We start from the raw sequence: 15,209 nt of genomic DNA on the forward strand, positions 1-15,209 counted from the left end.
TGAAACCTTAAATCCATCCTCTAGAAACATCCTCCAGTAAGGCCACACTTCCTAAATTACCTTAAACAGCACACCAAATGAGAACCAAATATTCAAATGCCTAATTATATGGTAGCATCTCATGTAAACTACCATACTGACCCTGGTAGGCTTTTGGCCATATTGCAATGCAAAATGTATTGCAATTTCAAGTCTCTGTGGTCTTTTAAAGTCTCACCAATGCTTCTAAAACTCAGTCTGTTCTAAAACTCAAGGGAGTCTTGTAACTGTAACCTTATGTAAAATAAAAGCAAGTTTTGTTCTTTTAACCTATGATGACACAGGAGAAACTGGACAAGAGCAAGATCAAATCCCAGCAGGCAAGTGTCAAATTCTGTAGCTCCATGCCCAATGCCAAAGGGCTGTAATAGCTCTATTCTTTCAGCTTTGTTGATTGCAACATACATTTTCTGTTAGGTCTCACTTCCAGTGTGTAGCTTTCTTTGGCATATAGCGCATACTTCTGACTTCTCCAAACATCTTAGGGTTTCCAATGCAATCTGAGTTTCACTCCCACAGCTTTACCCAGTGGTCTCTTGTGGGGTGGTGGGCTGTGAGAGGCAGCTGGGTAACTGGTCGAGTAAGCTTCAAATCCTGGAGACCCTAAAGGGACAGCAGGAGTTTGGCACCGCTCCTGGGACTCCTGGATCCTCTCACTTAGCTTCAACCCTCCATATCCCCTCCCAAAGAGAGGTTTGTGGCCATTGGTCACATAGTACAGGTAGAGGGTATGACACAGGCTGCAGAGCCTCAAGACATCTCCATATTCATGAAATACCTAAAGGCCAGAGGGTGTAGCCAATTAAGCATTCCTCCCCAGACCCTCCTCCTCCTCCCAAAAGGTATTTAACCTCAGGCCTGCCCTGAGAACATGGTACAGCTTCATCCACTTTCCACCATGACAATAAAGATCTTAAGACCATATCTTAAAACCTGGACTAGCTTTTGTCTTTGGGGCCCACCGTAGGGGACCACGGAGAAGGTCTTCAACTACAGAGCTGCCATCTAATCTCCTGCCAATGACCTCTCTATGTTCCAGCCATGGAGACCCAGCCAAGACCCAGCCAAGCGAGTCACCATGACCAACACTCTCATTTTTTCCCCCTTCCCCCTTTGGCTGCTTGTCGATCCAGCCTGTACGCCCCCTGTCTTGGTCCTTCCATGTCCTCTCCGTGGTGGTGAGAGCCCAAGGGCTGGAGACAAGTCGGTTTCCAGCCACCCCTTGGCCTGGTGATCCCCAAGCTAAGAGCTCTGGCCCCTGCAGAGTCTCAGACTGTGTTCTCTCCACCCCTGAAGCGGAAGTGGCTTCTCACAGCCGAACATCCACCCGGTGTATGGAGTGAACTCAGTCTATTTCCCCTGCCTCTGCTTCCCTGAGCTGCAGCCCCAGCCCCTTGGGGCGGCAGACATGCAGGACCCACAACTCAACCCACAGGACCCATGCCCGCTCCTGTACAACAGCCTAACAGTCTTTCAGGTTCTTTTCATAGGGTCTTCCTTGCTACACATTAGCTGGCCCTATAGCTCTTTATTTGGAAGCTAGCCTGGTAAGGAACTTGGGCTTTTAAAATCACATTTTTATTTGTCTTTCTTTCTAGGATCAGTAAATTCTCAGTTATTTTCCTTATACAAGTTAGAAGCTTAAATGGGGAGGGTCTATGTTTCAACACAGATCAAACTTGTCCTTAAATTCTTTTTCTGTCTCATCTCAAGCCTTGTCTACAATATCAACCTTCCTGGCTCTCTTTCTTCTTTTAAACTGTATGTATTGTATTTATTTCTGATAAGATGGTATTTTTCATTTTAGTGCTACTTAAGAGTGATCATTAATAGCCAGATAGTGGCTGGTAGTGTTAGAGTCCCTAAACATATTTAGACAGGACAGGAACATAGAATGTCTGCCCAGGAATGATGTGGTCAATGAGAAGTGTCAGCCCAAGAGAATACCTATGTGGGATCCAGATGGTGATGCTGTAGTGATGATATTGTTAAAATCTTTAGGACTTACATCATACCACTATATGCTCTTAATATTGGGATATTAATTACAAGATTTATTGTTTGGGTCTTTTTTTTGTATTTTAGTTTTGCAAGACTTGAATATATCAACATAATCTTTTTTGTTTCCTATTCTGTTGTGCACTGGCAAAATTTAGTAATTAGTACAATATTGGTAAGACTGTGAAAGAAGAGACCATTGTAGGATGTTTTAGTCCTGGGTTTAACTAATCCCAAATGAACTGAGAATAAAAATCTCCTGAGCATAGACTGAGTCCATGTACTCATTAAGAAAATTGCTTGACCAAAGGGAAGCCAGGTTGGATATTATAAGTTGATTGATACACACTTTTCTCTGTTTTTCTATATTGTTTGGTTTTGAAGAAGGATGAGTCACGTCATCACTATGTACATGTTTTGAACTTCTGGTTGCAAACTTCTTGTCTTTAGTTGAATGTGTCAGGGATTCATAGACTTACAGAGAAGGTAAAATTGTATTTATCCTTGTGCAGATTTCAATTATATCTTATCCAGAGACCTTCAAAATGTTTACCTTCCAGTGTCTTAAAACTGTATCACTTGCTTCATTTTCTTAAAGAATTTCAAGGATGACAATAGTATGTTTTCAGCACATCCTGTGTCTGTGAAATGGTAAAAGAGATTAAAGATACATTTATTTTCTTTTGTAAGTGAGGCTGTTAGCATCCTTATAAGCAATTCACCATGCTTTTTTATGTCAAGTTTTGTTTAATTAAAAGAGGCAAGCATGACCTGAATGACAAAGCCATCTTCTGAAGAACATTATGAATATGTTTATTTCTATGCTTTTAAGTGGCAGAATTTTAGTTATGGCTGACTTCTGTAGAGTTTTATATCTGATGATATTACCATATATACCAAACAGCATGTTTCATATTTGTGAAAAAATGCTTTTTATTCATCATTGAAAGGTTATTTTAACCTTAAAAATGCAACAATCCTGAAATGATTTAAATATATTTATTACTCTTAATTTTACATTTTAGTAAATTTTAACTATCATGTAAACCACATAACAGTTATTTGCCAGTTTTGATGGTGTATTGATGAAAAAAATATTTCTAAAGAGTAAAAACATGGAGACTCAGAAGACTAAAGCAGAAAGGTGAATAATATCCATTATTAGTTTAGTTCTTATCACTTGTTGAATTGCATAACACAGAAACTAGTACAACAACTTTGATAACTTACATCACAGACTCTAGGTTGTCTGTTAAATATCAGAAAGAACAGGACATACAGGTTACAGTGTAGAGCTTTATGGTTTGAGAAGGTAATTCCAATAGGTAATTTTATTCACTCTGATAATTCTTTGAGAAGAAAGCCACTATTACACTTTGAGATGAAAAAATGCTTTGTATGAGTTTCTTTTGTATTCAAGAGAGTCTAAAGATAAAATGACAAATAAACTTAGCAAAAAGAAAATGTTAAAATGATACAAGTATCTCAGCATTAATAGAAAATAACTATCGATTTCTGGCTGCATTTAATTATTTTCTGTGGTCCATATTTTAATTCTCACAAATCAAAAAGTTGTTTTTGTAATAAAAGAAAATCTATTCTGATGTCTTTGTTAACAAACATATTTACTTCCTTAGCCAATAAAAACAATACATATTAATGTTGAAAATAACTATGCTAGCACTTAGGTTTAGTAAATATGATCGGGTGTTCAGATTCTACTAATATACTATAGAAGTTGGGAAATAGTACTGAAATTGAAATTTAATGTTATATACTCACTTCTGAAAGCAATCAGTATGTGAAACCAGAAAAACTGTTTTGAATTAAAAATGAAGATGTTAATAAAATGTTAGATAAATCTATAGTTCAAAATGTGTTACACACATAGAAATTAGGACCATATGTGAACTGTTGGTGTATAATTGCTCAAGAGGGCTTTATATACCCATGTACAAAAATATTTTCTTTCAGCAAGATGTTTTTTTGTTGAAGAGGATGAGAAGAGATTAGAAAATTAGAAGTGTTCCATTGCTCAACTCCAAGGAATGTAGCAATATCAGTATTTAAACTTTTGTTCCTTTTAACACTGTGTTTACACTTTGATTTCTTTTTTTTATCTGTAGATTCTCTGAACAATAAATCAATATGAAAAACCACTCTATGGTTACTGAGTTTTCGCTCTCAGGTATATCAGACACACCAGAACTTCAGGTTGTGATTTTTATCTTTTTATTCATTGCTTACATCCTAAGTGTGTGTGGAAACCTAAGCATCATCACTCTCACCTTGCTAAACTCTCAGCTGAAGACTCCTATGTATTTCTTCCTCCAGAATTTCTCCTTCTTAGAAATTATATTCACCAGTGTTTCTGTTCCTAGATTTTTGGGGTCAATAATTACTGAAGTCAAAACCATTTCGTATAACAACTGTTTGGCTCAGTTATATTTCTTTCTTTCCCTGGGAGTGTCTGAGTTCTTCCTTCTAACTGCTATGTCTTATGATCGCTATGTTGCCATCTGCAAGCCATTGCACTATGTTATTATCATGAATCAGAAAGTCTGCACCCTCCTTGTCCTCACCTCATGGCTGATAGGATTTCTGAGCATCTTCCCTTTAATCATGCTTATCCTCAAGTTAGATTTTTGTGCTTCGAATATCATTGATCACTTCTGCTGTGACTTCTTCCCCATTTTACAACTGTCTTGTTCAGATACAAGGCTTTTAGAAGCATTTGGCCTTTATTGTGCCTCTGTCACTCTGCTGTTCACACTGGCTCTAGTGATCTTGTCCTACATCTGCATCATCAGCACCATTCTGAGGTTCCCATCTGCCAGTCAGAGGAAAAAGGCTTTCTCCACCTGTTCCTCTCACATGATTGTCATCTCCATCTCTTATGGCAGCTGCATTTTCATGTATGTGAAACCTTCTGCAAATGAAAGAGCATCACTGACCAAAGGGGTGGCTGTTCTCAATACTTCAATTGCTCCCATGCTGAATCCTTTTATTTACACCTTGAGAAATCAGCAAGTAAAACAAGCCTTCAAAGATTTGACTCATAAAGTGATGTTTAATAGAAACAATTGAATGTATTGTTTAATGTGAATGTCGTGGCACCTCTTAAAAATGAAGGAATCAACCTTTATATTATGGGCACCTTGGTTTTAGCTTCTTAAAAAAGTATTTTTTGTGCGTATGTGTATTTTGTGTACTTGTATACTTGTGTACATTTCTGTGTACCTATTGCAAGCCTCATACACAGAGGCCAGAAAAGGGCATTACGTCTCTTGGAAGTGGAGCTATTGATGGCTCTGAGCCTATATCTTGGTGTTGTGAATTGCAGCAAGAAAGAGCTGGAAGAACTTATAACCTTGGAACCACCTCTCTAATTCCTGAATTTGTGATTTGAAAGTAACTGTGTTATGTTTTCCTTTAAAACTGTGTGGGCATTGTTTACTATTTACTCTGTGTTGAAACTTTCAATCATGGAGGAGGTAGGGTCACTGCACAAAGCTATAAAACATTTGATAGACATCCATATTTTGGAATGAGAACCTGTTTTCACTGTATGTCTTTCTTCAAAAATGTAATGCCAATGGTAAAATTCATTTACACTTACTGTTATATGCATGTAATAATTTCCTTCTCCATTTTATTGGGTATTGTTTCTCAAAACTAACAATAATGAAATAAAGAAACAGCTCAAGGCACAAAGACAGACAGACATAGACACAGAAAGACAGACATACACTAAACACATAAAATTGAAAACCATATTTAAATAAAATATCAGTGATATAAAAATATTTCACATAAAGCTTTGAGATAAAATAAAATCCAAAAAATCACATTGAGTTCCTTATGTTGGCCATTTAATGGCATGGTTCTTGCCCTTAGGCATGGTTTGTATATCCAATGACAAGCCATGGGAGCAGATTTCTTTTTCTTTTGTGAGTGTTTGTCAAGGGGAGATAGCCTGTTGTTTAGCTATGAAAGATCATGCCCACTTCTATTCTTGGTGCTCAGACCCCATCTGGCTAGGGTGTGTGCAAGCTCTGTTTATGCTGCCACAGTCTCTATGAGTTTATATGTATGTCAGCCTGCCGTGTCTTGAAGATATTGTCTCCTTAGTGTCTTCCATCCTCACTATATCTCATAATCTATCTGTTTCCTCTTCTGCGGGTTTCTTTGAGGAAAGGGGTTTGTTGGAGACATTCCATTAAATATTGATTGTTCTAAGGTCTCTTACTCTCTGCCCATTGTCCTTTTGTGGGTTTCTGTTTTTGTTCTCATCTGCTATAGAAGGAAGCTTCCTGATGTTTGCTGAGCAAGATTGGTCTTTGGGTATAGCAGAATGTTTTTTAGGAGTCATCACATTGCTATTGTATAGCAGAAAAATGATATTTGGCTTTCTTCTAGGGTTTTCTAGTCCTAGCTCTTTTGCCACATGGGTAGTGTCAGTCATGGATTCCATCTTATGGAATTGGGCTTAAATATAAATCAGATACTAGGTGGTTAAGCCCACAGTGGTGTGTCACTATTGAATCAGTGTATCATGTTGGCATGTTACTACTGTAGAGCACAGGGTTAATAGCTCCATTAGTATTTGCCTTTCTTCTCTGGTTGCACATGAAGTAACTTCCAGTTCCATGAACACTAGTCCATAGGGATGAAGGCTCTACTTAGGCATCAGCTTGGCTTCTCTGTGTTCAATGAGATGTGCAGGTGTCTCCAGCAATAGGGTCTTCCCATCAGTTTGTGAAGAACAAAGTCCATCTACACCTTGAGTACTTCTATTTATTAACTTCTTATTAAAATGAATATAATGGTTTCTTTTTCCACAAATTTGTTTCTAGACACAATGGTATTGATCCTCAAGATTGAACGTTCCCATTACTATTCATAATTAACACCACAATCATATCTTTCTAGGCAAAGTTATGCAAAATTGATAAGGCAGTAAAAAGAAAATCTTATAAGTCTTTTAATCATTGTTACTTCTGAGGAATTTTTGTTACTACCAGGTCAATAGAAATTCCAGAAGGAACCCTTGCATGAGGATACAGACCCTGAAATATTTGAATGTTGCTATATTTTTAAAAAAGTTACAGAGTTCTTTAATATATATATGTTAAAAATTCCTTAAAACAGCAACAGAGCTATTTATCCTGTCTAGGATAGTATGTAGCTCCTATCCATGTCCAGTGTCCTAGTTACTGTTCTATAACTGTAAGGCAACATCATGACCAAGGCAACTTATAGCCGAAAGCATTAAATAGGGGGCCTAGTTACAGTTTCAGAGGTTTCAGCCATGATTTTTATGGCAAGAGCACAGTGGCAAGTAGGCAGGCACGGTCTTGTAGAAGTTGCTTAGCCCTCTCATCTGATCTGAAATCTGGAGAGAGAGAGAGAGAGAGAGAGAGAGAGAGAGAGAGAGAGAGAGAGAGAGAGAAAGAAAGAGAGAGAAAGAAGCTGGCATGGGCTTTTGAAACTTCAAATCCTTCAACTTCCAGATAACCCAACTCTTCCAAGAAGACCACATCTAACATGTTCTAAACAGTTTACCAACTGGAGAATTAAGCATGCAAATATATGATCCTGTGATGGCCATTGACATTCAAACCACCATACCTGGTAATCTCAAAATGAGGGCCTATTTGCTTCAAGTCCAACCTGAGTCTTAACATGTGAGAATAGTACAAGGTCACTAATAGATGAATATCACAGTTCATGATGCAAGATAAATGAGCCTGGCATGGAGACTTACCAGGAAACACACTTGTGGTCATGTGTAATGACCCTATTTCAATTATATGTAGAGGAAGTACAAAGATGACTTTTCTATGACTTCTACATGCATGTTGTAACATACTCACACATACATAGACAGGCACACCATATATGAACTTCCCCCCCTCCCCTGTTCTTTTATTCATTTGTGATCTATAGTAGACTAAATGTACACCCACAAAGGAAAGGTCATCTTTAGATTCTACTAATTTAAATGATATTATTTAAGGAAACATCATCACAGACATCCCATTAAAGAGTATTTCGCCACTCAGGTGAGAATCCTGTAATCTATTTACAGCCACCATATAGAACAGATCTTTACTTCAATATTGTAAACTTCTAGGTTAAGTGAAAAATTGCAGGAGGCTGTGTTGTTGTATTTTGATAGTTGAGAAGGTATTATAGAAGCAAACCATAGGCTATTTACTGTAATACATGTAGCCATGTCACTGTCCAGAGCCTGACATATACAGAGGCTGATGCTCGCAGCTAACCATCAAGCTGATCACAGGATCCCCAGTGGTGGAGCTAGAGAGAAGACTGAAGCAGTTGAAGGGACTTGTGGCCCCATGGAGAGAGAGACAATGTCAACCAACCAGAGCTCCCAGGGCCTAAACAGCTAGCCTGGGAACACACATGGAAGGACCCATGTCTCCAGCTGTATATGTAGAGAAGAATGGACTTGTTGGGCATCAGTGGGAGAAGAGGGCCTTGGTATCTTGAAGGCTGGATGCCCCAATGAGGGGGAATTCTAAGGCAGGGAGGTGAGAGTCCATGGATGTGTGAGGGCACATCCTCATAGAAATGGGAGGGCAGATGGGATAAGGGGTTTCTGGGGGAGGGAATGGGGAAAAAGGATAAAATATGAAATGTAGATAAAGCTTCCAATAGTAATAAAAAACAAAACAAGAAAACAAACAAACAAACAAACAAAAAACCCCCACAGATAATGGAACTGGCTATCACAGTCAAATATTTGAGACTTTTGGCAGCAATTTAACATTACCCATATTATTGGAATTTCTTGTAATTGTCAAGGAAAAGAGACTTTTCCTTGTGGAAGGGGCCCATGGAACTTTAAAACAATACCTTCATAAAATAAAAAAAGGGGGAGATATATCCCAATATACCACAAATTTATTTAAATAATGATCTTTTTATTTTAAATTTTTTAGTTTTAAAATTTTGGATACCAAGGAACTTTTTGCTGAGTGTCTATGGCACTCTACAACTAGGCAGACTTATGCATAGGTGAAGGGGAAGGATCTACTTACTGGCATAAGGTATGATCCTGATCAGGTATTAAATATGGAGAAGAGGGCATATTTGTGTTTAATCTGCAAGATGCTGAAGGAGCATGGTGCCTGCCAGAGTGATGAACGAGACATGCTGATGTCAGGACAAAGAATGATGCTGACCTGTGAGAATGCTGAGTGCCTTGACAATGGTGACTTGGAAGCTATATTGGACATACATTTCTGACCCACCTTTGCTTGCCTATACCCCTAATGGGACAAGCTGCCTTGCTTCAAGTTTTTAGACCTTGTGGAACAAAGAATCAAAAAGAGAAGTTATAATGACACTTCTATTTTTTTTACATGTGACCAGTTATTTAGACTCAATCATGGGCTGGTCAAGAAACCAACCAAATATTGGAAATAACAGTCTTCATTTGGAAGTCTGGTTCCAGACATTTTCAGAGACATATATGGAAGTTAGCTGCAGTTCTCTATGATGTGTTAGCAAGAGATAAAGTTGGGACAGGTTCTGGATTTCAAACAGGTGTTAGCACATGTGTTAAGGCTCTTTTAATTTCAAGTCAAAATTACTTTTGTTTCTTTTACAGTATTTAATGTAAGTTGCATTGACTGTATACCTTCTAATTGTGTCAATGTTTTGAAATCTGGCATGCCAGTTATGGAGGTCTATCAACCAGCAATTGTTTTATTGCCTTGAGTATCACAGAACCTTGGTATCCTAAAAATAGCTTGCAAGTACTGGAAGAAATAAGCCAGTCTTTAAGCAGAAGCAAGAGGGTAATGGGCTTGGTTATTGCTGGTATAACAGTTTTAATCACATTAATTGCCAGCACCACTGATTCTGCAATTGCTTTGACATAAGAAGTTAAGACAGCTACTTTTGTTAATCATTTAGCAAAAATGCTACTAATATGTTGAATATACAACAGGATTTAGATAGGCACTTGAAAGAACAGATTGATGCTCTTTATCCTATTCAAATTATTGGAAGGAGGTTCAGAATTTAAGAGTAAGGAGCCATCTCAAGTGTCACGCCAAATACCATTGGATTTATTAGTTCTAAAATTTACAGTGGTAGTCATTATAATTAAGAAAAAGTTTAAAGACTTGCAATGTATTTGGCATAGTTATAACATCTCTCTGGATGTTTTAACTTTGCATAGTGAGCTTATGAATTTCAAGAATGCTGCTCTGCTGAGTGTTGATGCTGTAGATACTGCTGATAAAATTACCCATGGCCTGAGGTCAGTATTTCTATTTTGGTCAAGCTTCAAAAATGACATACATAGCTCGATTATGTTAGCCCCTTTTTTGTCTTGGGAATACTTTTATTCCTGACCATTGTGTTAAAGCTTGCCTTTAACAACATCAACACATTGGCAGCCAAAATACATGACTTGAAACTGAAAATGGACTCCCACAGAGAGTTAATAAATTAACAGGCTGGTAAGCCAAGGATGGGAAGATTCTGCACAGAGCCTGACCAACCAAAGACAGAAGTGCATTGCTTTTGATAATGAATATTCCATGATGGGTAAGGAAGGCATTCTTATCAGAACAACCCAAGACAGGCTCAGTCTTGTTAACAAAATAAAAAAAGGTGGAGAGGTGGAGAGCCTTTGGGACTGCTTGGCAAGATTCTGACATGGGTCCAGGACAAGGAAATGGGCTGCTTGGCAGGAATATGACATTGGCCAAGGACAAGGAAGTAGGCTTCAGGCAGTAATCTGACATTAGGCTAGAACAAAGAAGTAATTTCAGACAGGAATCTAAATTTTAGGCTAGTACAAGGAAGTAGGCTTCAGACATGAAAATGACTTTGGGCTAGGACAGGGAAGTTGGCTTAGATAATTTGGTCATCTTGAGAAGCCCTTAGGAACAGTGATCATGGAAGTGCTCACAGAATTTTGTTTATTGCTTTGCTTGTTCTTTGAGTATTTGTGTTTATTGTCTTGATTGTTCCTTGACTATTTGCATCTATTGTATTGCCAGTTCTCAACATAAAACTGACCTTAATACTTGCATGTAATTAAAATGGTATAACAGCAAAAAGAGGAGGGGGATGGGATAGGGCAGTTCTAGGGAGGGGAAATGGAGAAAGGGGATGGCATCTCAAATGTAAATAAAATATCCAATAAAAAAGAAAAAAATGTAGCCATGTATTGTATATCTATAGATATTTACCTATAGAAGGCTGAAGGTCGGATGCTTCAATGTTTTGTAGTATAGGGACTGTCCAGGTGTTCAGCGGTCTCTATAAATTGGCTAAGTTTTAGAAGCTATGCTTTGTGCTTCCCATAATTTCAGTTAACTCAGTCATTCTGGATTTCTGATGAAGACTTATAGTCTCATAGCCAATCCCGGCTATTTACTTTGAGAGAAAAGATTTGAGAGGATAATTTTCAGCTGACATTCATTCTAAAGCTAAGAAAAAAGCCAGGTTCAGAACTAACTTTTTTAGTTAGGAGAGATGACAGAGGTTCTGCTTAGTCAACAAAATGATGGACTGGGTATTAGGTCTATCTTGTACCTTACTGACACAAATTGGTATAGTTATGCTCTAATTGTATTTTGAGAAAAAGTTTTATTTTAACAGGAAGGGTGATATGTAGGAGGAGCTAAAGTGGGAGGAGTAAGGAGAGGAAGAGAAGGAGTAAGGAGAGGAGGAGGAGCTAGGAGATGAGAGAGAGCAGAGGGGCCGGGGGGGGGGACATTGAGGCAGTTGTTCGCATGTCCCTGCCAGCCAAAGATAGTTGATATATCTAGGTTGGGTATTGGGTTACACTTCTGTTTGTGTGGGCATCTTGTTATTGAGCATTACCAAACTTATAAAGCCCTTGATTAACATTAAAAAAATTGTATAAAAGTAAAAAGGAGGAGAGGGGATGGGATAGGGGTTTTCTAGGGAGGGAAAATGGGGAAAGGGGATGGCATCTGAAATGTAAATAAAATATCCAATAAAAAAATAAAGAAAAAACTCAAACTTAGGATAAAAATCAATATGCATAGTGTAAATAAATATTTAGAATATGATAATTTTAATATAGTTTTATATTATTACTCTATTGTATTGTTTATAATTCTATATAATTTTTGTCACTGTATTAGTCTACAATTTGATTATAATCAAGAAACAATAAAAAGTAGGTATAATAACAATAATAACAAATCTGTTGGAAAAAATGTGTATATCCCAATTTTATAACATTTTTATAGCCTTATAAATATATTTTGTTTTTTAAAATTACATATGGATATGTTCAATATAAGTATATATTCATATAAAAATGATGAATTGGAATTGCCGTACTTAAGGGACACTTTCTAGAAGTCATAAGTTACCAAATAAAAATCCCAGTTACAAATGAAAAAAATAAAAACAATAAATAAAAAACCCCCAAAACATTTAGCCATGTATTGTATATCTATATGACATACAATACAAGCTTCTAATTCTTGTAAAAACATAAGCCTTCAATGTCTGATTCAAATGGTAGTGGATAATAAAGTCAAATGTTGTCACCTGTATTATTGGTTTTCCTGACTCAGTGTAGTTTCTGTGATCTAGGTTTTTAAAAAATATTCATGCCATCAAAACGTAACAGAAAAAGGACAGGTTTATTTGGGCTTATGGTGCCTGAGGGGGTAAGAGTCCACTAATACCACAGTGGAGAAACATGGCAGTTGAAGTAGCAAGCTGAGAACACATTTGAAGTCATAAGCAAGTTTTGGAAAGTGAGTAACTTTGAATTCTGCCTCTAGTAACATACTTCTTCCAGCAATACCACACTCCCTAAATTACCTAACCAGTGTACCAAATGAGAACCAAAATATTCAAATGCCTAATTATATGGTGGCATCTCATTCAAACTACCATATTCTACTGCCTGACCCCATTGGCTTTTGGCCATATTGCAATGCAAAATGTATTTAGAACAGTTTCAAAAGTCTCTGTGGTCTTTTAAAGTCTCACCAGTGTTTAAATGTCCTACATCCAAAGACTGCTCTGAAACTCAAGGGAATCCTGTAACTGTAACATCATGTAAAATAAAAGCAAGTTGTGTTCTTTTAACTTATGATGACACAGAGTGTACATTAGTATTTGAAAATGAAGCTATGGAAGCATAGTGAGGAGATTCTGGGAAAGAGCAAGATCAAAACCCAGCAGGCAAGTGTTAAATTCTGTAGCTCCATGTCAAATGCCAAATGGCTGCAATAGCTTTACCCTTTTAGCTTTGTTGATTGCAACATACATTTTCTGTTAAGCTGGTTCCATTTCCATTGTGTAGCTTTCTTTGGCAGATATCTCATGCCTCTTGCTTCTCCAACATTTTAGGGTCTCCAATGCATCTGGGTTTTACTTCTACAGTTTAACACTATGGAAGTTTAGGTCCTTTAGTTAGGGACTTTCTTGCTACACTTTGCCTGGTACTATGACTGTCTGTTTGGCAGTTAGCCTGGCAAGGAACCTGGGCTTATATCTCATTTACAGCATTTTCATTTGTCTTTCTTTCTAGGATGAGCAAATTCTCAGTCATTTTCCTTATACAAGTTAGAAGTTTAGATAGGTAAGGTATATATTCAAATGCAGATTATACCTGTCCTTAAACTTTTTTCTCTCTCTTGTCTCATGCCTTGTCTGCAACATCAAGTTTCCTGGTTCTCATTCTTCTTTTAAACTGTATATTTTGTGTTTAATTCTGTCTTATTTAATATTTTTCATTTTAGTGTTGCTTAAGAGTGATAATTAATAACCAGGTCATGGGTGGAAGTGTTAGAGTCTCCAGACATAGTTAGACAGGATGAGAACATAGTATATCTGCTAAGGAATGATGTGAGCAATAAAAGAGGGGAAAAATAGAAAAGCGGTTAGAACCAACATTCTTAATAAAATGTCAGCCCTCTTTAAAAAAAAAACTATCTTGATACTAAAATTTGTTTTGAGAATTGTATATTGCAGAATGATCAGCCTTGGTGTATCTACTCAACAAGCAAGCTGGGCAGACCTGCTCAAACCTCTGAGGTCCGTGAATTCCATCTGGAGGCAGCGAAGACACAGCATCAGAGGATTGTCAACTTGCTCTCCCCCCCCCCACTCCTCTTCTAATATCTCAACGCCCATAATCAGCTTGAAGAAGCTAATGATGAGTCAGCGCCCCTATTCCCTGGGCATGGGGACTAAGGTGGTAAATGTTGGGCTGTCTCCCTAGGGAAAAGTAGTGGTTTTGTCGGAATAGAGAGGATTAGCTAGGGTTTATTGCATAGCCATAACCTATTAGTAGAAATCTGTATAATTAATATCAAGATGAAGATATAAATTCTTAAATGGCACCAATTTACTTTGTTTACAAATTTTAAGGTTTTCATTGGCATGAGCTTCTTAGTGATATAAGAGTGAGATGAATATTGTTACTCTCATAGGCATTGTACCAGTATAACACACTTAGGAATACAAAGCTTAGACCCAGTCCTTCTTTAACTTTTTTAACTGATTTGAGATGGTCAGCCTGTGAGTTAAGGGACTATAGCAAATTCATGACTTGGAGTTTATTATAAGGGTGTTCTCTATGTTTTATTTAGAAATAGCTGAGTGGAGTTAACAGGCAACAGTCCAGATTACCTTACATGGATAGCTGGTTTTCAAAACATCAGAAATCCTTAGAATTGACATGACAAACATTTCAGTATTAATGTTCATTTTCATTAGAGACCTGTCTGCTCCGGACAGCTTCCTATGTTAAATTCTAAGAAGAAATTGAGCATCCTTGGAGTTACTCCAGTTGTGGTGAGACAGCCACTAGGCAAGAATTGCCACTTTCCTTCTACAGACAAATTACTGTCCAGAAAAGGACACACTTGCAGAATAGTCGACTGATTATATCTGCCTAGACAGAGTAATCAGCCCTTAATAATTCTGCAGCACTAAGGTCTGTCAGATGATCCTGGGCCAGAAGGCAGAAGAACAGATGCTCCAACGTTTTGAAGTAGAGCGAGTGTCCAGGTGTTCAGAGGTCTCTATAAATTGGCTAAGTTTTAGAAGCTATGCTTTGTGCTTCCCACAATTATAGTCAACTCAGTCATTCTGGATTTCTGATGGGGTTGAAAACTTATAGCTATTTA

The 15,209-nt window shown here is 37.5% G+C and overlaps 1 protein-coding gene across 1 annotated transcript; it reads left to right on the forward strand.

Moving 5' to 3' along the window:
- Nucleotides 1-2,383: 2,383 nt before the first annotated feature.
- Nucleotides 2,384-6,280, forward strand: LOC143436408 (olfactory receptor 6C3-like). The gene is made up of 2 exons (XM_076920744.1): nucleotides 2,384-2,523; nucleotides 4,164-6,280. The coding sequence occupies exon 2, from the start codon at nucleotides 4,186-4,188 to the stop codon at nucleotides 5,122-5,124; it is 939 nt and encodes a 312-aa protein (XP_076776859.1). The 5' UTR covers nucleotides 2,384-2,523; nucleotides 4,164-4,185; the 3' UTR covers nucleotides 5,125-6,280.
- The last annotated feature ends 8,929 nt before the right edge of the window (nucleotides 6,281-15,209 follow it).

The sequence above is a fragment of the Arvicanthis niloticus genome, chromosome 22, assembly GCF_011762505.2.
Source record: "Arvicanthis niloticus isolate mArvNil1 chromosome 22, mArvNil1.pat.X, whole genome shotgun sequence".
NCBI lineage: Eukaryota > Metazoa > Chordata > Mammalia > Rodentia > Muridae > Arvicanthis > Arvicanthis niloticus.

Excerpts from the sequence above, each read along its gene's own strand:
- LOC143436408 (XM_076920744.1), top strand. The coding sequence starts at position 4,186 with ATGAAAAACCACTCTATGGTTACTGAGTTTTCGCTCTCAGGTATATCA.